This window comes from Ornithorhynchus anatinus, chromosome 4 (assembly GCF_004115215.2).
Source record: "Ornithorhynchus anatinus isolate Pmale09 chromosome 4, mOrnAna1.pri.v4, whole genome shotgun sequence".
Taxonomy (NCBI): Eukaryota; Metazoa; Chordata; class Mammalia; order Monotremata; family Ornithorhynchidae; genus Ornithorhynchus; species Ornithorhynchus anatinus.
Window position 1 is genome coordinate 42531875 of NC_041731.1, and position 25781 is coordinate 42557655.

The 25781-nt window shown below is 41.6% G+C and overlaps 1 protein-coding gene across 5 annotated transcripts in view; it reads left to right on the plus strand.

The window, feature by feature from the left end:
• Positions 1–1959: 1959 nt before the first annotated feature.
• Positions 1960–25781, plus strand: part of CNTRL (centriolin) — a 75205-nt gene continuing 51383 nt past the window's right edge. For 3 of the 5 annotated variants that reach the window (XM_029062502.2, XM_029062505.2, XM_039911795.1), the window contains exons 1-12: positions 1960–2025; positions 9463–9710; positions 10387–10517; positions 11164–11294; positions 11854–11995; positions 13819–14005; positions 15866–16059; positions 19538–19585; positions 20587–20706; positions 21628–21850; positions 23271–23380; positions 24665–24859. In XM_029062502.2, the coding sequence (XP_028918335.1) occupies positions 9494–9710; positions 10387–10517; positions 11164–11294; positions 11854–11995; positions 13819–14005; positions 15866–16059; positions 19538–19585; positions 20587–20706; positions 21628–21850; positions 23271–23380; positions 24665–24859 (1698 nt within the window). In that variant the 5' untranslated portion in view covers positions 1960–2025; positions 9463–9493. Of the gene's footprint in view, positions 2026–9077; positions 9156–9462; positions 9711–10386; positions 10518–11163; positions 11295–11853; positions 11996–13818; positions 14006–15865; positions 16060–19537; positions 19586–20586; positions 20707–21627; positions 21851–23270; positions 23381–24664; positions 24860–25781 lie in introns of those variants that run through there. The other 2 variants (XM_029062503.2, XM_029062504.2) reach the window with 2 other exon arrangements.

Sequence of the window (25781 nt, forward strand, 5' to 3'; positions counted from 1 at the left end):
TTGTCATCAGTGGACAGGACGCCTGAGGGGAGAAGCTATTGGTGATGGCGGGGAGGCGTTGCCGCCGAAGGCCTCGCGCCGTGGCGGTTGCAGGAGGACACCAGTGCTTAGAACAGTGCTTTGCACATAGTAAGTGCTTAACAAATGCCACCATTATGATTATGATAATCAACAGTGCTTGTCACATAGTAAGCGCTTAACAAATACTGTTGTTATTGTCATTAGTGGACAGGACACCTGAGGGGATGGGGGGAGGACACCAATGCTTGGAACAGCGCTTTGCGCTTAATAAGCCCTTAACAAATGCCACCATTATGATTATGATTATTAACAGTGCTCGGCACATAGTAAGCGCGTAACAAATACTATTATTATTTTCATCAGTGGACAGGATGCCTGAGGAGAGAATCTATTGGTGATGGCAGAAAGGTGTCCCCTCCAAAGGCCTCGCGCCACCGCGGTTGGGGGGAGGTCACCAGTACTTAGAACAGTGCCTTGCGCATAGTAAGTGCATAACAAATGCCACCATTATGATTATTATTAATTAACAGGCTAGGCACATAGTAAGCACGGCGCAGTGGAAAGAGCACAGGCTTTGGAGTCAGGGTTCATGAGTTCGAATCCCAGATCTGCCACTTGTCAGCTGTGTGACTGTGGGCAAGTCACTTAACTTCTCTGTGCCTCAGTTCCATCATCTGTAAAATGGGGATGAAGACTGTGAGCCCCACGCGGGACAACCTGATTCCCCTGTGTCTACCCCAGCACTTAGAACAGTGCTCTGCACATAGTAAGAGCTTAACAAATACCAACATTATTATTATTATTATCACTTAAGAAATACTATTATTATTGTCATCAGTGGACAGGACTCCTGAGGGGAGAAGCCATTGGTGATGGCAGGAAGGCATCGCCGCCGAAAGCCTCGTGCCGCGGCAGTTGGGGGGAGGACACCAGTGCTTAGAAGAGTGTCTTGTGCATAGTAAGCACTTAAGAAATGCCACCATTATGATTATGATTATTAACAGTGCTCAGCACATAGTAAGCACTTAGCAAATACTGTCATTATTGTCATCAGTGGACAGCCGAGGGGATGGGGGGAGGACACCAGTGCTTAGAACGGTGCTTTGCGCATAGTAAGCCCTTAACAAATGCCACCATTATGATTATGGTTAACAGTGCTCGGCACATAGTAGGCGCTTAAGAAATACTATTTTTATTGTCCTCGGTGGCCAGGCCGCCTGAGGGGAGAAGCCATTGGCGATGGCGGGAAGGTGTTGCCGCGCAGCAGCAGTTGGCTGGGGGGACACCAGTGCTTAGAACAGTGCTTTCCTCATAGTAAGCCCTTAACAAATGCCACCATTATGATTATGGTTCATTAACAGTGCTCGGCACACTGTAAGCGCTTAAGAAATACTATTATTATTGTCCTCGGTGGCCAGGCCGCCTGAGGGGAGAAGCCATTGGCGATGGCGGGAAGGTGTTGCCGCGCAGCAGCAGTTGGCTGGGGGGACACCAGTGCTTAGAACAGTGCTTTCCTCATAGTAAGCCCTTAACAAATGCCACCATTATGATTATGGTTCATTAACAGTGCTCGGCACACTGTAAGCGCTTAAGAAATACTATTATTATTGTCCTCGGTGGCCAGGCCGCCTGAGGGGAGAAGCCATTGGCGATGGCGGGAAGGTGTTGCCGCGCAGCAGCGGTTGGCTGGGGGGACACCAGTGCTTAGAACAGTGCTTTGCACATAGTAAGCCCTTAACAAATGCCACCATTATGATTATGGTTCATTAACAGTGCTCGGCACATAGTAGGCGCTTAAGAAATACTATTTTTATTGTCCTCAGTGGCCAGGCCGCCTGAGGGGCAGAAGCCTTTGGCGATGGCGGGAAGGGCTGGCGCGGCGGCGGTTGGGGGAGGACACGTGACCCCAGGGCCCCGCCCCTCGGCAACGGCTACAACAAAACAAAATGGCGGCGGCGGCCGCCCTCACCGGTCCTTAAAGGACCGGCCCGCGGCCCGGCGGAGGTGAGTGTCTCCCCCTTGGCCCCGGGGGGAGGGAGAAGGGGGCGGTCATGGTGGGCGGGGGGATCCCCTCCCCGTCGTGGGGAAAGGCCGGGGATGCTGGGGCTCGGCCATCGTCATCAGCCTGTGCTAAGCCCAGGGGGATCCCAGGGCATCAGGGGGTCCCACCTAGAGCTCCCACTCTCCATCCCCCTTTGACAGAGGAGGACGCTGAGGTCCTGAGAAGTGAATAATGATAATGATGTTGGTGTTAAGCGCTTTCTGTATGCCCAGCATTGTGCTAAGCGCTGGGGGAGATCCGAGGGCATCAGGTGGTCCCACTTGGGGTTCCCAGTTTTCATCCCTGTTTTACAGAGGAGGTCACTGAGGCCCAGAGATGTGAATAATAATAATGATATTGGTATTTGGTAAGTGCTTCCTATGTGCCTAGCACTGTTCTGAGTGCTGGGGGAGATCCGAGGGCATCAGGTGGTCCCACTTGGGGTTCCCAGTTTTCATCCCCGTTTTACAGAGGAGGTCACTGAGGCCCAGAGAAGTCAATAATAATAATAATATTGGCATTTGGTAAGTGCTTCCTATGTGCCTAGCACTGTTCTAAGCGCTGGGGGGGATCCGAGGGCATCAGGTGGTCCCATGTGGGGCTCCCAGTCTTCACCCCCATTTTAGAGAGGAGGTCATTTGAGGCCCAGAGAAGTCAATAATAATCATCACGTTGGTACTTGTTAAGCGCTATGTGCCAAGCACTGTTCTAAGCTCTGGGGGAGATCCAAGGGCATCAGGTTGTCCCACTTGGGGCTCCCAGTTTTCATCCCCATTTTACAGAGGAGGTCACTGAGGCCCAGAGAAGTCAATAATAGTAATCACGTTGGTGTTTAAGTGCTTACTATGTGCCAAGCACTATTCTGAGCACTGGGGGAGATCCAAGGGCATCAGATGGTCCCATGTGGGGCTCCCAGTCTCCATCCCCATTTTACAGATGAAGATACTGAGGTCCAGAGAAGTGAATAATAATCATGATGTTGGTATTTGTTAAGCACTTCCTATGTGCCAAGCACTGTTCTAAGCGCTGGGGGAGATCCGAGGGCATCAGATTGTCCCACTTGGGGCTCCCAGTTTTCCTCCCCATTTTACAGATGAAGTCACTGAGGCCCAGAGAAGTGAATAACAATAATGATATTGGTATTGTTAAGCACTTCCTATGTGCCAAGCACTGTTCTAAGCACTGGGGGGGATCCAAGGGCATCAGGTGATCCCATGTGGGGCTCCCAGTCTTCATCCCCATTTTAGAGAGGAGGTCACTTGAGGCCCAGAGAAGTCAATAATAATCATCACGTTGGTATTTGTTAAGCGCTTTCTATGGGCCAAGCACTGTTCTAAGCACTGGGGGGATCCAAGGGCATCAGCTTGTCCCACTTTGGGCTCCCAGTCTTCCTCCCCATTTTACAGAGGAGGTCACTGAGGTCCAGAGAAGTGAATAATAATAATGATATTGGTATTGTTAAGCACTTCCTATGTGCCAAGCGCTATTCTAAGCACTGGGGGGGGGATCCAAGGGCATCAGGTTACCCCACATGGGGCTCCCAGTTCTCATCCCCATTTTACAGAGGAGGTCACTGAGGCCCAGAGAAGTCAATAATAATCATCACGTTGGTATTTGTTAAGCGCTTTCTATGGGCCAAGCACTGTTCTAAGCGCTGGGGGGATCCAAGGGCATCATCTGGTCCCTCGTGGGGCTCCCGGTCTCCATCCCCATTTTACAGAGGACACTGAGGCCCAGAGAATTCAATAATAATAATCATGTTGGCATTTAAGTGCTTCCTATGTGCCAAGCACTGTTCTAAGCACTGTTCTAACAAATACCTTAATTTACTATTATTATGAGAGGACTTGCCCTCTGAAGGAGGCTGAGGGGTGGCCAGCAGGATCACGATTAAGCAGATTGGAAGCTCCTTGAGGGCAGGGATCGTGTCTCCCCGCTGTTATATTTTCCAGGCTCCATTTTGTTCTCACACAGACCCAGGTGGGACCCATTCACCTGGTTCCAGGGCTCAATAATAATAATGTTGGTATTTAAGTGCTTACTATGTGCCAAGCACTGTTCTAAGTACTGGGGTAGATACAAGGTAATCAGGTTGTCCCATATAAGGCTCACAATCTTCATCCCCATTTTACATACAGATGAGGTAACTGAGGCACAGAGAAGTTAAGTGACTTGCCCAAAGTCACACAGCTGACAAGATGCAGAGCTGGGATTAGAATCCAGGACCTCTGACTCCCAAGCTGTGCTTTTTCCACTGAACCATACTGCATCTCTTAAGTAGATGGTTAGCCACTTCTGTTCAGTCTATGCAGGGTTTAGGTTTGAATGCTTTCCACCTGCATTCCTCTAGGCTGGGAGCTTGCTGTGGACAGTATAATGGCACTGCTTATTGTTGTATTGTACTTTCCCAAGTGCTTAGTACAGTGATCTGTACACAGTAAGGGCTTAATAAATACGATTGAATGAGTGAACTTGCTTGTGGCAAGCATTAAAAGCTAAATGCTTACTGAAAGCACATCACCTCCAAGGGGCCTCTGTTCCTCTTCTCCCACTCCCTTTTGCCTAATTCCCCTGACTTCCTTTATTCATATTAATAATAATAGTAATAATGTTGGTATTTGTTAAGCACTTACTAGTAGGAGAAGCAGTATGGCTCAGTGGAAAGAGCCTGGGCTTGGGAGTCAGAGGTCATGGGTTTGATTCCCAGCTCTGCCACTTGTCAACTGTGTGACTATGGGCAAGTTACTTAACTTCTCTGTGCCTCAGTTACCTCATCCCTAAAATGGAGATTAACTGTGAGCCTCACGTGGGACAACCTGATTACCCTGTATCTCCCCCAGCGCTTAGAACAGTGCTCTGCACATAGTAAGTGCTTAACAAATACCAACATTATTATTTGCTGAGCACTGTTCCAAGTCCTGGGGTAGATATAGGGTAATCAGGTTGTCCCACGTGAGGCTCACAGTTTTAATCCCCATTTTACAGATGAGGTAACTGAGGTATTGAGAAATTAAGTGACTTGCCCAAAGTCACATAGCTGACTGTTCTGGAGCCGGGATTAGAACCCATGACCTCTGCCTCCTAAACCCACGCTTTTTCCTCTGAGCCACGCTGCTGTCTCCCCCTCTAGACTGTAAGCTCATTATGGACAGGGAATGTGTCTGTTTATTGTTATATTGTACTCTCCTAAGCACTTAGTGCAGTGCATTGAACACAGTAAGCACTTAATAAATGGGATTTATTCTTCTACTCACATCAGCATTTTCCTTTCACTCCTTCCCCAAGTATCAGCTAATCTATCAGTGGTGCTACTGACTGCCTATCATGTGCTGATCACTGTACTAAGCGCTTGGGAGAGTGTAATACAACCAAATTAGCAGATGTGTTCCCTGCCCATAATGATCTTACAGTTGTCCGGGGGATGTCATTATTGGGAATTATGGGGCCAGAGAGGAAATAGATCTCACCTATAAAATGGCATTAGTACCACCTGCTTCCTCCCTATCTCACAAGGTGGTTGGGAGGATGAAATGAGGTTAATTGACCCAATAAGATAATTGATATGAAAGCAGGTAGAAGCAACTTGGCTTTGTGGACCGAGCATGGGCCTGGGTTTTAATGCAGACATTCACACCCCTGCTGTGTGATGTTGAGCAAGGCACTTAACTTTTCAGTGCTTTGGTTTCCTCAGCTGTAGAAGGGAGATTTAATACTCATTTTCCTTCTCACATAGATTTATGAGCCCCATTTGTGACAGGGACTGTGTCTAACCTGTTTATCTTTTATCTACTCCAGTGCTTATGTGGCTCAGTGGAAAGAGCACGGGCTTTGGAATCAGGGCTCATGAGTTCCAATCCCAGCTCTGCCACTTGTCAGCTGTGTGATTGTGGGCAAGTCACTTAACTTATCTGTGCCTCAGTTCCCTCATCTGTAAAATGGGGATTAAGACTGTGAGCCCCACGTGGGACAACCTGATTCCCCTGTGTCTACCCCAGCGCTTAGAACAGTGCTCGGCACATAGTAAGCGCTTAACAAAATACCAAATATAGTAATCACCTAACAAATACCCCTATTAGGATTAAGCACATACCGTGTGCGGAGCCACTCTATTAAGCACTTGGGAAAGTATAATGTAAGTAGACATGATCTCTGTCCTCAAGGAGCTTAAAATCTACAGAGGAGGACAGACAAAATGAATTACAGGTAGGAGAGAAGCAGCGTGGCCTAGTGGAAAGAGCAGGGGCCTGGGAGTTAAGGGAGTTCTAATCCCAGCTCTACCACGTGTCGGTTGTGTGACCTTGGGCAAGTCATTTGACTTTTCTGTGCCTCAGTTACCTCATCTATTAAATGGAAATAAGTGTGTGAGCCCCATGTGGGACAGGGACTGTGTCTGACCTGGTTAACTTGTATTTACCCCAGTGCTTAAAACAGTGCTTGGCACATAAGTGCTTAACAAGTACCATAATTATTATTATCATTAAAATGGAAATTAAGGCCCTGAACTCCAAATGAGACATGGATTGTGGCCAACCTGATTATCCTCTGTCTACACCCAGCACTTAGTACAGTGTCTGGCACAAGGAATGTTCTTAACAAATACCTTTAAGCGCAGCTGTGTTGAAATGAACCCAAGTGCTTATGGCGCACAGACTCAAGTGCATCAGACACAAGAGAAAAACGGGTGGGCAGATGAGAGATCAGGCAGAAAACGTTTTCTGGGGGAGATGTGATTTTAGTAGGGGTTTGAAGATGGGGAGACTGGTGGTGCGTCAATTATGAAAGGGGAAGGAGCAAAGGGTTGACAATGAGAGATGACTGTGAGGCACAATGAGTAGGTTGGTGTTAGAAGACTGAAATGTGTGAACTGGGTTGTAGCCAAGATAAGTAAGGGGAAAAAAAGAGCTACTTGAGTATCTTGAAACTAGTGGTGAAGAGTTGCAGTTTGGTGTGGAGGTGGTTGAGCAACCCTTGGAGATTAGTGGGAAGAAGTACACAGAACGGTTTTTTTGTTTTGTTATTTTTTAGAAAAATGATCTGGGCATAGTTACAAGTACCTTGTAGCTTGTTTCTACTCCAGTGCTTAGTATTTTGCCTGGCGCATAATAAGGGCTTAACAAATACCATTAGAAAAAGTGCTTGAAAAATACTTTTATTAAGGGGTAGGGCACAAGTGCATGGATTACACAGTAGGGATGTGCTTTCTCACATTCCATTCTAACATTTTGTTTCAGTCAGGTTTACCCTTCTAATTCAGCACTCTTATTTCCAGAACTCTGTAAACTCATCAATTAAACTATCATCCTTTTATTCTTTTAAATCATAAAGGCAATACTGACCCTCTCCAGGAAGGTATCTCTGCAGAATAGTAACCATTCTCCACACAACACCATAAACTTCAATCAACTCTTGTCTTTATACAGATTTGTAATGATTATATTTATCCTTTAATGTTTGTGCAGACTGTGTATTGACTCTTAGTCTCCCCCATGAGATGGGAAAATTGTATTAAGGTGGGGGTGCTCTAAATAATCTTTGCACTTTAAAGATTTAGCACCATAAATACCCTGTGGTTGCTTGATAAATAAATGTTTTGAGTAGGTGAGGGTGATGGGAATATGGGTGGGTAGGAACCAGAAGAGAGGGACTAGTCACGGGTGATGATGGCTGGAATTCATTCATTCAATAGTATTTATTGAGCGTTTACTATGTGCAGAGCATTGTACTAAGAATCATGATGACCAGGTAGGAGAGAAGGAAATCAAAGCATCTGGGTCACATGAGGAGGGCATGAGAGCTTTAGATCATCATAATGGCTCAGCGAGGCAGTCAGAACATTATTTGCTCCTTATAGTATGATCAGAAGTTGGACAAGATTAGATTGGTGGTAAGGTTTTCGGGACAGGGTGATAGTATTAGAGGAGATATTTATGTGATGTAATTATTGCTTTATAGAGAAACCAACCTGATCTCATTGCTTCATTTCAGTCATGTGATGTAGAAAAATAGCCCCAAGACACCTTCATCGCGAAGTATTCTTTTTCAGACCCCAAAGGTGATCTGTAGTCATCTTTACAGAGGGCTGTCCATTATTTCCTCTGCCTATTTGCTCTTTTAAGGCCCTCGCTTTACTGAAGCAGTAGATCTGATCTTGCTAGGCACCACTCTCCACTCTGATCTATTATTCATGGGAATAGAAAGCTGCTCAAAATTAAACAATTAAATTTTCTCTTAGTAGTATAATCAAGAGTTGTCACAGGGGTTCCTTTGGTAGTTTTTTTAATCTGTGGTTTGAGTGCGGAGCGTTGAGTAAAATGTGTTAACAGTTACTCATTGGTGTAAAAACAGTATTATATTTGCTTAGTACAAAGCAGTAGTATTAAGATATATATACTGTTATAATCATTTTTTAAAAGGAGTACCTAAGTGGTTTCTTTGGTCCAGACAGGTGGCTTAACGTAAGGAATCGAAAGAGAAAGTACAAAGACGTGCACAGAAATGCGGGGCATCTGCAACTATTTAAATAAATAGAGTAATGGTTAAATCACTGGAATTATGCCATCAAATCTTCTCTCTCATGACTTCCATTTAGGAAGCTCCAGCCTTTTAGTTCTTTGACATAGGGTTGTGGCACCTCTTCAAAATGCACACTCAAAAGTTCTTCTATCTTCCTTTTTACCTAAAATGGCGACAATCATCCACTGCCCAGCATGGGAACTCATTTTATAAGTAAGGGCAGTGTGCACAGCACTGTAACCATGTAAAAGGTTTGAATATTGTTTGCTATTCTGGCACAGAAGCTGACAAAATAATTTCTTAAATTTGGGGGGAGAGGGGAAAGAGTATTCTTCAGCTAAATCATTGTTTTCTAAAGAGCTATTCAGAACTTTGTGGAAATTTCTTCTGCAGCTTGCTATGTTCAGTAAGAGACCCCCTGATTGGTTAGAGGTAATGAAGATTAGGATTGCCTCAAGTTAGCCTTTTGTGTTGTTTCAGAATTGTTGTGTTTGTTTTTTAAAGCAGTTGTCTGAAGCACTGACAGATTAAGTTTGAAGATTCATAACAAATGGAAGGAAACTAAATCAGCTTGCGGAAGGTGGTGAATATTATGCCCTCTTTGACCCAGACTTAAATTTCTCCAAAATAGGGATATGTTTTTACTCATCAGTCTGAAGTGTGAGATTTGAAACTTCCTGGAGTTGCAGAATGTTACTGTGAAGTCTGTATTTACTAGATTAAAATTTCTAGAAGGCAACACATCAGAGAACAAACATGCTACTCTGTAGCTCGTTTCTTGTTTTAAATGTTCTCTTATCATTGTAAGCTGCTTATTTAATGATTATGTGGCCTCATAGTTTTCATGATTTCAGCTAGTCAATACCATTCTCCAAACATTCTTACAGACATTGGACCGATAACCACCTGAAACAAACAATGAAGAAGAGGCCCCAGCAAAAACCACCACCCAAAACAAGGATGACACCCCCGCGCACTCCTAGTCCAGGCTCTAATTTTTCTAGCTCCAAGACTAGATCGTTGTCCCCTTTTAGCAGGCCTGGAAGTCCTGCAACTTATACCAGAGAGCAATGGAGTCAGCAACTGGATGTGACAGGAGAAAGTGATGTTTCCTTTGACATCCAAGACAGTAAAGGTACTAAAGAGGAAAGACTGATTACGTATAAATAATAGAGAATTTTGACTAATTTATGGATAAAATGTCTCAGTACTGTGAGATTTAGAATTTTCTGATTAAACTGTTTGATCACAAGTTTAGTAATGTTTTTACATGGTGTATACACTTCTGATTTGGGAATTGCACCGATGATTATTGCAAGCTATAAATCACAAAGTAAACAGAGCTAGATGCATGACATATGTGTTTATTAACATCTGAAAGCATTAGTTTGTTGCCTTGCCCTGTAAGGAATATATTGATGGATTTGGGGGACTATGGCCTCACATTCTGACAGGTATTTACTGTATAAGATAGTATCAGTAAATATTTATTTTAATCATTGTGACTGAAGGAAATATTTGCTTTGGAAAGTAGGGACAGCTGAGCATTTTGCAAATGTTTTATCACTTTACCTAGATATGTCAACAGATTGCCTGAGGGAAATAATTACAAAAATATTTCAGTTGCTAGAATGTTGTAAACCAATTGGAAAATATTGGAATGGTTCTGACATGTATTTGGGCAATGTGGATATGGTCTTCATGGCTTTTTTACTTGATTTATATTATTTCAAGAAAAATGATATTTCACTCTTTGGTTTCCTTGAATCTTGCGATTCAGTTCACAATCAAATTGTTTCTGTTCTTTTCAGAAGATGATTCTAATCCAGGAATTAGATATATTACAGAATCCCTTGTCAAGAAACTTACCAAACAGGAAAATTTGGCCTTCGTAAACTCATTGAATCTTTCATTGTACAAAGATGGTGGCAAGAAATTTAAGGTTGGTTACCAGCAGCTGCTGACAGTGAAATATAATAAATATATATATATGTATGTATATATCAGTCAATCAATGGTCTTTGAGCACTTACTGTGTGCAGAGCACTGTACTAAGTGCTTGGGAGAGTACAATATGAAAGAGTTAGCAGAAACATTCCCTGCCATGACAAGCTTACAGTCTAGAGGGGGAAATATGAGCAAGGTATTGTCTCTATAATAGCTGCACTGAAATAGCAGAAGCTTTACCTTTAGATAAGATCCCTAGGACACGTGGCTGATAAGAAAAAGCAAGATAAGTAATATGAAAGGGCCTTGAAAAAAATTAAGAACTGTATACAGTTCAAGGCATTTTTATTATTATTTATGATTCCAGACTAGCAGGTGCTGCAGAGATTGCTTCTGCACAGATGGTCGATTTGAATTTTGCCCTTCAGTCCTGCTCTGTCTTAAAGTCATAGAAGCAGTATGCTGGCTCCTTTTACATGGATTGAGTTTGATTATGTTACTATAACCACAAAACTTAGATGAGTTGTGTTACCTTCCCCAGTGACTGATTAAAATAGTAATTTCACTGAAGAACATTGACCCTAAGAGCTTTATGTGATAATGGAACTTTTAAAATGATTCTGTATTCATTTTGTCTTTAGTATATAGAAAACTTGGAAAATTGCTCTAAACTTGAGGTACTAAATCTCAGCGATAACCTAATAGGGAAGATTGAGAAGCTTGACAAACTGTTAAAATTACGTGACCTCAATTTATCATATAACAAGATCAGGTAAGCAAATAAAGGAAAATGGCAGTTTGGGGTAGAAAATTCCCAATTTGTATATTAGAGCAGTAGTTGTGTAATGCAAAAATATTTCACTCATTCCCCTCCCCCAAAATTACAATTAGACCTCCTTCTCATTGTAGAATACTTTCCTCAGGGAAAGTGAAATAGTAACTTGAATATAAAGCCTTGGTCTTCGGGACAGGTAATAGGGCTGCTAACCAGGGTTGTATTAGCTCTGCTGCTCAACCTCTCTGTTATGCGTTTGCTGTATGACCCTGAGCTTTTCATCTAACTTCCTACAGTCTTGTAAATTAAGTGACTGTTAAGAACTCCAGAGTTAGTTGGAAAAAAACTGACACAATTAAAGTACTTTATTAGGATAAAATAATAATTGTATTTATTGAGCACTTACTGTGTGCAGAGCTCTGTACTTAGTGCTTGGGAGAGTACAGTATAACAGAATGAGTAGACACATTCCCGGCCCACAGCAAACTTAAAGTTTAGAGGACCGTAATAATGTTATTTCTTTCTAACCAAGTCTCATTTTCTCATTTGTTTCCAGTAAAATTGAAGGCATAGAAAACATGCAGAATTTAGAAAAACTGAACCTTGCAGGAAATTATATTGAACATATTCCACTGTGGCTAGGGAAGAAGTTACGATCCTTGCAAGTTCTCAATCTGAAAAGCAACAAAATATCATCGGTAAGTTTATTATAAATGAAGAATAGTTTTTGCTTCCCAAAATGCATATTGGTGAAGAAATAGTGAAAGTTATTTATTTTGGGAGCGTATTCTGTTTAGAGAGGTACAAACAAATCTCAAGAGATTCTCCACAAATTATGACTCTAATGCATTTTAGCTAAGGTCTTGAAGCACTCTCATTATTTAGTCATAGTAAATCCTCCTTCGACAACAGTGAATTGTTCAGGAAATCTACTTGTTGCTGCCCCAGAAATGTCAACCTATGTTCTAATCCTGGCTTTGCCACTTGCCTGCTGTGTGGACTTGAGTTGCCAAACTTAACTTTTCAGTGCCTCAGTTACCTCATCCATAAAATGGGGATTAAATCCTCCTCCCTCCTACTTAGACTGTGAGCTCCATGTGGGACAGGGATTGTGTCCAATATGGTTATCTTGTATCTACCCCAGAACTTAGTACAGTGCCTGGCACATAGTGAGTGCTTAACGTGTTCAGTAATAATAATAAAAATTCACTTTCAGAGGGCTGCATGCTATAGAAAGTTAAACTCCACAGAACTTTAGAATTTTGGGGGATTTGAAGATGAAGAAGGAGGACTCTCCTCATCTACAAAGCCCTACAAAAAGCTTATCTCCTTTAATAGGCCTTCCCTAACTGGTCCTTCATTTCATCAACTTATTCACCCTCCCTTTTATGTCACTTATGCACTTGGGTCTCTGTTGCTTAAACACATTGAACTCACCCTACCCCAGCCCTATAGCACTTATGGGCACATCCTTATACTCTTAATGATAATAATGGCATTTTTAAAGCACTTACTGTAGGCCAAGCACTATTGTTTCCCCTCTCTGTAGTTTAGTTTAATTTCTGTCTCCACCCACTAGACTTTTAGGTCCTTGAGAACAGGGACTGTATTTATCACCTATGTGGTGGTGGGGTTTTTTTGGGGGGGGTGGGGGAGCGGAGGGCGGGCGGTTTAATGCAGGTGGAAGCAGCGTGGCTCAGTGGAAAGAGCCCGGTCTTAGGAGTCAGAGGTCGTGGGTTCTAATTCTGGCTCAGCCACTTATCAGCTGTGTGTCTTTGGGCAAGTCACTTAACTTCTCTGTGCCTTAGTTCCCTCATCTGGAAAATGGGGATGAAAACTGCAGGCCCCACTTGGAACAACTTGATTACCTTGTATCTACCCAGCGCATAGAACAATGCTTGGCACATAGTAAGCGCTTAACAAATACCAAAATTATTATTTAATGGTATTTGTTCAGTGCGTATTATGTGCCAGGCACTGTACCAGACACTGGGGTAGATATAAGTTAATCAGGTTGGACACAGTCCGTGTCCCTCATGGGGCTCACGGTCTTAATCCCCATTTGACAGATGAGGTAAGTGAGGCCCAGAGAAGTTAAGTGACTGCCCAAGGTCTCATAGCAGACAAGTGGTAGAGCTGGTGGAGCTGACTCACAGGCCTGTGCTCTCTCCACTAGGCCAAACTGCTTTGCTATTATAACTCTGTTGTACTCTCCCATGTGCTGAGCACGATGCTCTGCCCAGAGTAAGTGCTGAATAAATAATATTTAAAAAGTATGGAAGACTTCAGGATTTATAATGTGGAATTAATTTTCACTTTACAGAGCTTATGTATATGACCTAATGCATTAATAAAGGGGAATAGACATTAAGTAATAAAGTATTTTATAGTTCACTTGACTAAAAATGATGTGGAGATATTGCCTACCTTAGTTACCTTACTGCTATCTTTGTTGTTATATGTAAATTTTTTTTAATGGAACTGTCATATCGGCACTAATTATATTGTCTTGACATTTCAGCTCCAGGATGTTGCCAAATTGAAAGCACTGAAAGATTTGACTTCCTTATTCCTTGCTGACAATCCAATTACCAATCTTCCTCATTACCGTCTATATACCATATTTCACCTCAGATCGTTGGAAAGCTTGGAAGGTCAACCAGTGACCAATCAGGACAGGCAGCAGGCTTTTGAGAGGTTCAATTTAGGTAACTTAATATTGAAGTAGCTTTTAAAAAGTGCCTGTTTAGGGATACAGTACAATCAGTTAAATCATATTGATAGTTTCATGACCCCATTTGAAATTCTGTCAGTTTAAAATTTTATGTTGCCAGACCTGACAAGTATTTTATCAAGTTTTTAAGATCACATTATTTATGTACATGTATTCTCTCTTCACCTGGTACTCATAGTCCACTCTCTTCATTCCTCCCAAGTTAATCTTGTAACTGTTCCTCTCTCTCGAACTTCCTGCCTCCATCTCCTTTCTCCAGCTGTCCCCCTGAAGTGAACCATCCCCCCTCCAAATCCATCAGACCATAACACTACTGAAAGATCACCTTCCCTGATTAATTCCCAGCATCTCAAGTCATATAAACCCATCAATCCTCTATCTCTAGCATATAAATTCTAATTCATACTCATCCTCACTACCGATCACGTCATCCTCTCTACTGAGGATGAGTATGAATAAGAATTTATATATACTGAATTCTACATGTACTCGTTTGTAAATACTTTTCTGTTTTTCCATTAGTGTGTAAGCTCCTAGGCAGGGAATGAGTCCTTTGTTTTGTTCGTTCCGAGCGATTAGAGAGCTTTTCACCCTGGGTGCCCAGTGAATACCGCTGTTATTACATTGTTAAATAGTATGAATGAGAACAGAGAATATAAGGAACATATACATTCTCACTAGTGGGGGGAAAAGGCCTGAATAAAATTAAAGTGATTTTTTAAAAATGAAAACATTAAAGAAATCTAGAAATGTGATAGAGTACATATAAAATGGTGACCTGATTCGTCCTTTTAAAAACCATAGAGAATAAATATTTTTGAGTTGTTTTCATTAATTCATTTAGTCGTATTTATTGAGCACTTACTGAGTGCAGAGCACTGTACTAAGGGCTTGGAATGTACAATTCGGCAACAGATAGAGACAATCCCTGCTCAACAACGGGCTCACTGTCTAAAAGGGAGAGACAGACAACAAAACAAAACAAGTAGGCATCAATAGCATCAAGATAAATAGAATCATAGATATATACGCATTAATAGAATAGAGTAATTAATAATATAAACAAATATGCACAAGTGCTGAGGGGAAGGGGGAAGAGCAGAGGGGGGGAAGGGGGAAGAGCAGAGGGAGGGAGTAGGGAGAAGGGGGAGGAGAGGAGGGGCAGAGGGAGAGGGAAGACTCAGAATGGGAGGGCCTCCTGGAGGAGGTGAGCTCTCAGTAGGGCTTTGAAGAGGGGAAGAGAGTTAGTTTGGCAGAGGTGAGGAGGGAGGGCATTCCAGGACAGCGGTAGGACGTAGGCCAGAGGTCGACGGTGGGACAGGCGTGATTGAGGGACAGTGAGGAGGTTAGCGGCAGAGGAGCGGAGTGTACGGGGTGAGTTGTAGAAGGAGAGAAGGGAGGTGAGGTAGGAGGGGGCCAGGTGATAGAGAACTTTGAAGCCAAGAGTGAGGAGTTATTGTTTCATGGGAAGGTTGATAGGCAATCATTGGAAATATTTGAGGAGGGGCGTGACATGCCCAGAGCGTTTTGCTTCTCTAGACTGTAAACTCATTATAAGCAGGGAATGTGTCTACCAACTCTATTGTATTGTACTCTCCCAATCCCTTAGTACAGTTCTCTGCACACAGGAAATGCTCAGTAAATACCATTTATGGTGATGACGATCTGTGATTTATTTTAATGTCTGCCTCTTGTGGGCAGGGTTCGTGTCTATCTAACTCTACTGTATTGCACTCTCCCAAGTGCTTCGTAAATACCATTGATTGATTGATTGACTCCTTCAGTAGTAAAAGATAATTGGGAATGAGTGAATATTTGGATTACTCTTTTGCAGAAGAGATAGAAAAACTTGAGAGAGATTTGGAAAAGAAAGTGAAGGAGACAGAAGAGCTTAAGAAGAAGCAATCCAAATTCCTTGAAGAAATTCACCACCAAGATGAGGTGAATAAGTCATTAAAAGAGGAGGCTGCGCAACATAAACAGAACTTCACTGAGCTTCAGAGTGACTTAAGCACTAAAAATGAATTGGTAAGTCCTTTGAAAGGTTTTGTTTCTTGTGAAGTCAACTTTGCTTCACACTCTCACCAACTAGCGTAATGTTCCTGAGGAAACCAATATTTTCTTTGCCCCCTTTATGTTCAGTCGTATCTGTATTTTTGCATATGATTCTTTTCACTAAGAAATTCAGATGGCAATTTCAGCAGAGGCTATCCCAAGACAATAGGTCCTAGGGACATTTTATGCTTCCTCCAATAACTCTAGCTGGAGCACTGCATGTAGTCCAGTAGTATATTGGTAACATACTTTTCCATCAGTTTTAAGTTTGACTGTTAATTTTGGTAATCTTTGTAGGTGGATTGGAATTTAGAATTTCATTATCTAACGTACAAGATCAAAAATTTTACCTGCTGAATTTTACTCTTCAGCTTATTGAAGGCATAAGATTCTACTTCCTGTAACCAAGGGGAAAAGTAAACTTCACTGTTGTCATCTCCAGATTAGGAAATGTCACGCTGTGGTTAACTATTCGACAGCTTCCTCAGTGAGTAAATACCAGAGAAGCAGCCTGGCCTAGTGGGAAGATCATGGACCTGGGAGTCAGAGAACCTGGGTTCTAATCCCTGCCTTGCCACTTGTCTGCTGTGTGACTAGCGCAAGTCATTTAACTTCACTTTGCCTCAGTTGCCTCAGCTCTAAAATGGGAATTATGACTGTGAGCCCTATATGGGACAGGGTTTGTGTCCAGTCTGTTTATCTTGTATCTATACAGTGCCTGGCACATAGTAAGCACTTAATAAATACTATTTTTTTTAAAAAAAGAACTCTTTTTGAAGTTCCAGAAAGTGCACTTAGGTGCCTCCTGGAACTCGTACAGGGGGTAGAGTGACTATCCTCTTTCTATATTCGCTGTCCCAACCAAATTATGCCCCTGCATGTGGGTGCCGCTACCCACAACTATAGTGCCAAGTTCATGAGGGCAAAGCGGGTGATATCCTCCATAGGGTTTGCATTGAGGAGGCAAAGCCATGATCTTTTCTCCCACAGCTTTTTGTACAGGGTGGGCAGTCATAGGTAGCAGGAGGAGGACGGTGACGGGAAGGCCACCACCTTTTGGGCCCTCACTGTACTTCGGGGCTGGTCACAAACCCCTCAGTTCCACTGTGCGAAGCCCACTGAGGAGGAGCTATTTCCCCACCTGCTCCTCCCTTGCCTGATACGTCCAGGCAACCTGGAGAATCCACTGGGGACAGGCCAAAGTTTGGTGCTTTAGAGTTGCTTCAGTGGGATTGCAGACTCCTCGGGCCTGCCACTTAAATGATGCTTTTGGGTCACGAGCTGACAGTAGTGGAGCAAGGTTGTCCAGTGGCAGCGGCCACTGGGATGAGGAGGCAGAACTCTGGAGCTACCGAGGCAGTGTACACCCTCTGGTTTGGTTCTGAGGTAGCGAATCCTGGCTTTTGTGTGGCCCTTTGGAGTAGACACCACTGCCAGAGACGCTCTGGAACTCTGACCCCCTTTCCAGCCCTAGTGGATTCCCTGAGGCGGCCTGGGTGGTATTGGACAGGGGCAAGGTGGAAGAGGGGACTCTTCACCTCACAGCAAGAGGCAGTGACCAGCAGTGCACAGCCCCTGCTCACACTCAGCCTTGGGGCTCTGTGGAGACGACACCTAGCTCTGGAAAAGGAGCAGCCCAAATGAGTACCATTTATTTCCTCTTCCTTTCTCTAGCTTTTCCTTCCTCCTTTTCTCTTCTCCTTCCTCCATTTCCTTCTGTTCTTTTTCTTGATTCCTTCCTCCCTTTCTCCTGTCTCTCTCCCCTAAAGCTCCACCACCACTGTCTCCCCCCTGCCGAAAATGCCAAGTTGATAGTGTATCCACCCCAGTGCTTAGTGCAGTGTGTGGCAAAGAGTAAGCGCTTAAAAATAAAATTATTCTTATTATTATCATTATTCCTGTTCACAGCTGACCTCCCAAATCTCACCTTTCCAGTACATATTGGGTGTGGGCAGGGATCATGTCTACTAAGTCTGTTGTATTCTCCCAAGTGCACTCAGAAAATACCACTGATTGATTTATATAGGGGGTATCATCCGGAGGCAGAGTAACAGCATGATTTCTGGAAGATTGTCCTACCGCTGCCTCATTTACAATACTGTCCCTTGAAGGGCACTCTTCACTTCCTCTTGTTCACTAGAAGAGGAATGTTGCTGTCCATATTTGTTCTGGCGGGTGATGTACTTCACCTCTTTTCTCTTAGCCCCTGCCTCCCTCCAGCCTCCCTCCCCCCTCTCTCTTTCTCTCTGGATTTGTCTCTTGAATTTGAGTTATTTAAAATCCCTAGTTTATGAGGGAACTCCTTAAAAATGCCATATAAGAAGTGAGGCAAGAGAACAGTAATTGTTCAAGGAAATTTCTGTTTTTCTTTATTAGATAAGAATACATATTTATGAAATATTTTTCAGTGTGTGATTCATAAAACAGAAAGGCTTTCTAAGCTATCATTTCATTGCAGAACTTATTTACTTGAAATTTATCAAGAAGCATTTATTAAACTCCACACTGTGAATTGATAGACAACTTCTGTTTCAGAGTAATCGATTAGGTTAACGCTGCTATTGTAAGAATGAATCATTTCAGATCTAATGCTAAGGAACATACTGTTGTTAAACAGCGTAAAGAGCTTGTAGCAGCGTATATCATTTTTAACAGCCCAGTGATACTGTTCAGGTGACAAACTTTCCTTGCTTCTTTCTCCCTTTAGCTGGTATTTTGTTTGTCACAGGTCCTTTTCTGCTGAGGCTTTATTCCTCATTAAAGGTAGTCCCCGAGTGTCTAAAATACATCCTTCAGTATGTCATAGAGTTTGCCTGCATGGTAACTGATATCAAAACACTTCCACACCACATATTTTGAAGGCTTGTTTGCATTCTTTGTGAGTGTGTATATTTCTATCTGGTTTTGAGGGGGTGGGCAGGGGTGTGTGTGTGTGTATGCACGCGCAAATGGGTGCACCCTAAATATAGCCATCTCTTGATTAGCCAATCAGTGGATTTAGTTTTTCTTTTCAGACTGTCTGCCCAACTTTTGACCATTGCACTCCCCCAAGGAATGAATATGGAAGAATGAAAGGGAGAGTTCAAATCCATTTTATTACTGATTAACAGCTATGGTAAAAAGTTTGGTGGTTCGTAAAATGAGATTAGGGCATCATTTGAGGAGTTCTAGTATCGGGTATCCCCATATCCCTGGCTGTCTTGACATCTGATAGTAAACTCCTCCCTTTGATTAGACATTCTTCCAGGGTGGAGATTTGATGCCCATATCACTTAGTTAATAACATAATTCAAAGTAGATACTCAATAAAAATATTAATGATTATGAATAATCCAGAGTTGGCTGTATTGCAAATTTATAAAACCATAACATTTTCCATTTTATATTTGGCTTTTTCCACCTTTAGTTTTTATGTTCCTACCGACTATACTTTTGTGTTTTTCTTCATTAGTGCTGCATTTTGGTATCTGTTGGAGTCTTCCTGCATGCTCTCTTTCAGGTATCCAGCTTCAAAAGCTGGGGGAAAATATCACATATTAGACCTTTGAAATTAATAGAAACAATTAATTGGTTGCAATTAATTGGGCTTCCTAAAGGAGTAAATTAGCATTTTATCATTCAGATCAGTGAATTCATTGTTCTTGCTACTTGCTTAAGCAAGTCAAAATATTCACTATTTGAGATGCCATTAGCCCCAGACACAGCGCAACAAAATGTGAGAATACATTTTTTTGCTCTAATTGGCTAATTTTCTTTAATAATGACTAACTTGCCGAGAACAAATGTCCTTTATAAATATAAAGAAAAATAAAATACTTATGTCAGTAGGAAGAATAATAATAATAATAATGTTGGTATTTGTTAAGCGCTTACTATGTGCCGAGCACTGTTCTAAGCGCTGGGGTAGACACAGGGGAATCAGGATGTCCCACGTGGGGCTCACAGTCTTAATCCCCATTTTACAGATGAGGTAACTGAGGCACAGAGAAGTTAAGTGACTTGCCCATGGTCACACAGCTGACGGGTGGCAGAGCTGGGATTCGAACTCATGACCTCTGCCTCCAAAGCCCATGCTCTTTCCACTGAGCCACGCTGCTTCTCGACCACTTAGAATGTAACTACTACCTAAATGCTGAGTTGTTACAAGATCTCTGAAAAGATCTGTTGTGGTTTGGCTAAATCAAATGTAAATAGGTATTAGTCTAGGTTGAAATCACCCCCCATTTTCTTATTTAAAGAAGAAAAATGTATCTTCAAAGAACTTTTATGTGATCTCTTTTATTGTCACTTTGTCATTTAAGGGTCACTTTAAATCAAGATTAAATATTTTGAAATATGCTTATTTTATAGAATAAAATATTTTATAGAATAAAATAGAATAAAATACAATATTTTGTATTGTAATGCAAAATATGTGTATGCATCACGTTATAGAGTTAGTGTAAATTATTGCAAATTTCCTGAAAACTCATTTTGTTTAATTTCAAACTGGTGCCTTAGCTAAAACAGAAGACAATGGAACTAACACGAGCCTGTCAGAAGCAATATGAACTGGAGCAAGAATTGGCTTTTTATAAAATCGATGCCAAATTTGAACCACTGAACTATTACCCATCAGAGGTGAGAGATTTAAATTTTCTTTTTTGATGAGCAGTAACGAATGAGGGAACATTTATTCTTGTTGTCAATTACTCCTCTACTGTGTTCAAAGCTTAAGAGCAGAAAGTTCCTCAACCCAGAATTAGTAATAAACTGAAGCCATTAAAAGTTGGAGTCTTAGTGACCATTTTGTGAAAGGGCTTGCTTAATACAGTACATTAATCAAGCCAAACTCTGATTTCCCAAATCCTAATCACCCATTTTGTGATTTTCAACCTGATTAGCTCCAGAAAGAGAGAATTTATTTTGAGCATTTCAGTCATTAATCATAATAATTATATCTGCTAAGTGCTTACTATGTGTTGAGCACTGTTCTAAGTTAATCAGGTTTGACTCAGTCCCATTTGGGGATCATAGTGTATATAGGAGGATAACAGGTATTGAATCCCCATTTTACGGATGAGGAAATTGAGGGCCAGAGAAGTTAAGGGAGTTGCCCGTTATCTCACAGCAGGCAACTGGCAGAGCTGAGATTAGAACCCATGTCCTTTAACTCCTAGGCCTATGCTCTTTCCACTAGACCATGGTGCTGAATAGTTCATAGCATATTTATAATTTGTGACACATGATTTTTAAGTTTTAAAAATTTGGTGCCTTTCCTAATAGAGGCATTTTCGTCATGGCAGAATAAATGGTAAACCTGGGAGGGGGGAAATTCCTTAAAACCTGGGACACATTTTTAAACTTAGTGCCTCTAGCTTTCTGCAGAAGGGAAAAAAATACTTCTCTCCTTCCAGGAATCCTGGAACTGGTGGGTCCTCTCAGAATATAGGAGCTATATGATTCCAGGAACATTGCACTATGAAACCAAAGATCAAATATTAATATTTATTGATTTAAGCTATGTTTCATTTTCCATAAACCTAAATAATATTGTTGCAGAGTATTGAACTTGACGACGTCCCAGGTGAGAGTCCCTACATTGGTAAATCCAGGTACAAGAGGAATATGTTTGCAAAAGAGAGTTATATTGCTGATCATGCCCAAGCAATTCAAATTAAGAACATGGGGGGAAATGAGCACCAGAGGAAACAGCAGATTAAAAGGGAAGTTCAGGAAACTCTGGATACCCAACTGGAGGACAAAGAAAAAAGCAGTCAAGCAGGTAAAATTTTTATTAAAAATAACTGTGTACTTTCTTTTCAGTTCAAAACACAGATTCAGCCTACTTGGCAACAACATTACTTAATGACTACCGAATGAGCTATATGACCTTTCATACATTCAGTTGTATTTATTGACTGCTTAATTTGTGCAGGGACTGTACTAAGTTCTTGGGAATGTACAAAATAACAATAGACACATTCCCTGCCCACAATGAGCTGACAATCTAGAAGGGAAGACAGACATTAAATACATAAATTACGGATTATACTACACTGGTAATGTAAATATTTCATAAGGCCTAATGTACTTCAGTGCATTTCTAAATAGTAAGTAAATAACCTCAGAACATTTGAGGATTTTTCTCAAATGGCTCATGACCCCGAGCCCCCCTCCCAGAAAAACTGTCTGCTCTTGCAGTTTCCAAAGCCCACCTCTCTACAGGAGCCAGAGTGGGCAGGGTGAATCAGGTAGCACAACTTGATCCCCCAGCCATCAGGATCATTCTGATCTGGAGCACCAAACCTTGAGCCTGCTCTCCCAGGAGTTCTGCCCCTCATCCCATCCTGCCACGTGAGGTGGTCAGTCAAACGATTGTTTTTGTGTGTACCTTAAATATTGAGGATGGGTTTGAATTTTTAAATTTTTTTAGGGTTTTGTTATTTGTTTTTCTTTTCCCCTCTGAATTTGTCTTCCCCCATTCTGAACTGCTAACTTTCCTTGTGAGCAGGGACTGTGTTCGGTTTACACGGGTGATGCGTATTCCCTAGCATTTGTATTCCCTAGCACCTAATGTGGCGCTGCGCATAAAGAAGGCTCTGGGCACATGTGCATAAATGAGTAACATAAGAGTAAGATGTTTTCAAAGCCAAAAGAACAAACCCTATGGGCACAATTATATCACCAATAAATGTGTCTGTCTCAGGTGGTTTTACATTGACAAACGCATCCTACAGTAGATTCACTAGTTACTTATGTTAAAAGTAATCATCTCAGTGATGAACTTCAGTATGAGAACAAAAGAAGTCATTTTGTTTGCAGCCAACTCTCTTGATCTGAAATGTTAAGAATTGATCCTACTGGATTACCAACATTTTGGGGGTAACTAAGATGTGTGGGCCCACTTATGACCCGGGGTAAGAGCCAGGATCAGAAATGGGACTCCACATTTCCTTGCAACTCTGGGCTCCAGTGCAACCTGGGATTCAAGTAACCCAGCCCTTTAACTACAGGGGAAACATCTTGGATAACCAATATTTGAATATGTGAGTGTTTTGGTAATGCCTATTGTCTTAAATATTGTTGAAGTAAAGATTCTAGTTGCAAAGAAACTATATGTGTGTGTGTTGTTGGGGAAGAGGGATGTATTTCAGTGCTGCAGTCATTCCTAAGATTCGAGTGTTTTTTCACTTCAATTGTAGCCCAAGGCAAATTAACAGAGTTGCATAATGACATGGAAGAGTCAGAGCAACGGATTTTAAAAGCAACAGAGGAGTTTAAGCAACTGAAAGATGCTGTAACCCAAAAAAGAGTATGTTAAAACCGACTCCATATATACGATTACTTTTTAAATTGCACAGTGAGACGATTTAGACTAAATGCTGATTGATTAAGAACAATGCTTAAAGTTAGTGTTCATGTATTTTTTTTGAGTAGCATTTGTAGTTCTACTTTAGTATCTTGAATAGCTATTGAAAAATTAATAAACTTTGAGAAATTTAAAGGATGAGAAAATATTGGCTATCTTCATAGGATCTTAGCAAAAGAAAAGGATGAAAATTTACCACCTTGGCATCAGAGGGTATTGGAACTGCTATATGGGAGTTGAAATTAGAAAAACAAAAGCAAGGAGGACAGAGGAAATGTTTTAAAGACATAGTGAAACAAAATCTCAGGTAGTGCTACAAACCATTGGAAAACTGGTAGTCAGTTGCCAGAGTTGGGCCAGCATGGCATATGCAAACAGAAGAGTAACTTTTTGAGCAGAAGCTCTGAAGGGTCCAGAGACAAGACAAAAACTAAAGTCGTATCAGATGCCATGGGTATCCAACATAACACAGCAATGGATAGCCTTTTTGTGTGCATAATGTGTCAGGTGTGAGCCTGCACTGAGTTTTTCCAGCCACATATTCACAAATCCCACACTTTCCTAGGTGAACATCATTGTCCACAGTATCTTCTTAGAATCAGAAGGATATGGTTTAGACTGTCAGTCATGTTCATAGGTAAAGTTCACTGACAGCCTATTCTTCTCATATGAAGAACAGCTCTATATACTTTATCAGTATGTGTTTCCTGAAAATGTACTGCACTCTGACTGCATAACTTTGTCTTTTTCTTGCATTTGACTCTATCTTGATCTCTCAGTGTCTATGTTCCTTTGTCTCTTCAGTTCTATATGTGTGTGTCTGCTTTTTATTTGGCCCCATGCTTTCATAAATATGACTGTTATAGATTCACTCTTTTCCCTGTTGGCATTTCTTAACATACCTACATTGAGACAGATATTTCACCACCAATATTAAAATAATAGATTAGTATGTAGAAGTGTCAAGGCTGCTGGAACTGAAGAGCTAATTGCTCTTCATTACATTATTACTATTCTACTATTCCCTCCTCCTCTTTCTCCTTTTTCCCTTCTTAGTCTCTCAAGAAGGGATTTCCCTCCTGCTCTCTAATTGCTCAATTTGGATGGTCAGGTAACCTAATAGAAGTATGTTTTCTCGGTATTTTCCTTAGCCTGTGAATTTCATTTCTTAGATCTCATAGATATCATTCCTGACTAATAGAGTTGAAAGTATTTTTTTTCTTTAAGATTACAGAAGCAGAAAAAGGAAGGCTTTGCCAGCATTTAAATGGCAGGTTACCACTCCTGAATCAGCTACATCAGGAAGCTCTGGATCTTGAAAACCAGATGGAAAAGCAAAGAAGAGAGATGGCAAAAAAGCAGAAGGAAGTTGAAGACCTACAAAGAGTAATTGATGCTATAGATCCCAAAGATCCAAGACATGTAAGTAAATTTACTAGGTCAGAGTTATATCAAAGGGCTCTTTCCAGTCAGTCAATCGTATTTGAGCACTCACTATGTGCAGAGCACTGTACTAAGCACTTGGGAGACTAGAGTACAACAGTATAACAGACATATTCCCTGCCCACAGTGAACTTCCAGAGTTATTTACCAGTTTTCTTGTCCCAAAATGTATTACGTTGAACTATCTTCCTCTGAGTTTGGGGATTGTATGAGAGAAAAGCAAGTATATTGTTCACTTAGTTTTGTTTGTCAACATTATCTCACTCACCTTAGGTGCAGCTCTGAATCTTTGTCTGGGGAAGACTTGTTTGGTATGGTGTGTGGTCAAATATTTAGGTGGTAGAATTGAGCCAGAGATGTTTTTAGACCTGGTTCTACCTCCAGCTTGACTCATAATCTGGAGAGGATCCTTCAGTTTCTTATACCTAAATTTTCCCATCTGCAGTGGTAGAAATATTTATCAGCTTCCTCAGATGAGTATTTTGTAGAATCACATAATGGTAAAGTGCCCTGACATTTTTGGATGAAGAGTAAAGTTTGAAAATATGATCATCCACCTACTTCTCCTATAATGTGAGAGTTGCGTTCTTGCAAAACCTCATGTGGAGCAAAACTCATGTTGTAGTTTCATCTCCGTGTCTGATGCAACGGGCATGTGAATAGACCATTTTTTCTGAAACTGGGCCACACAATATGCAAATATGCTATCGTTAGAAAAATGTTTCCTGATTCTATCACAGTATTGTAGCCAGAAAGTGTACTGAAAGCACACATGGCAAAACTGAGGATCCCAATGGTCTATATCAAAGAAACAAAGGTGCTGTTGTAACATAGCCATGGAACTGCCTTGGATTATAATTAACACTCAAAACTCGTAGCTTTATAAATTGGTATACTGTTG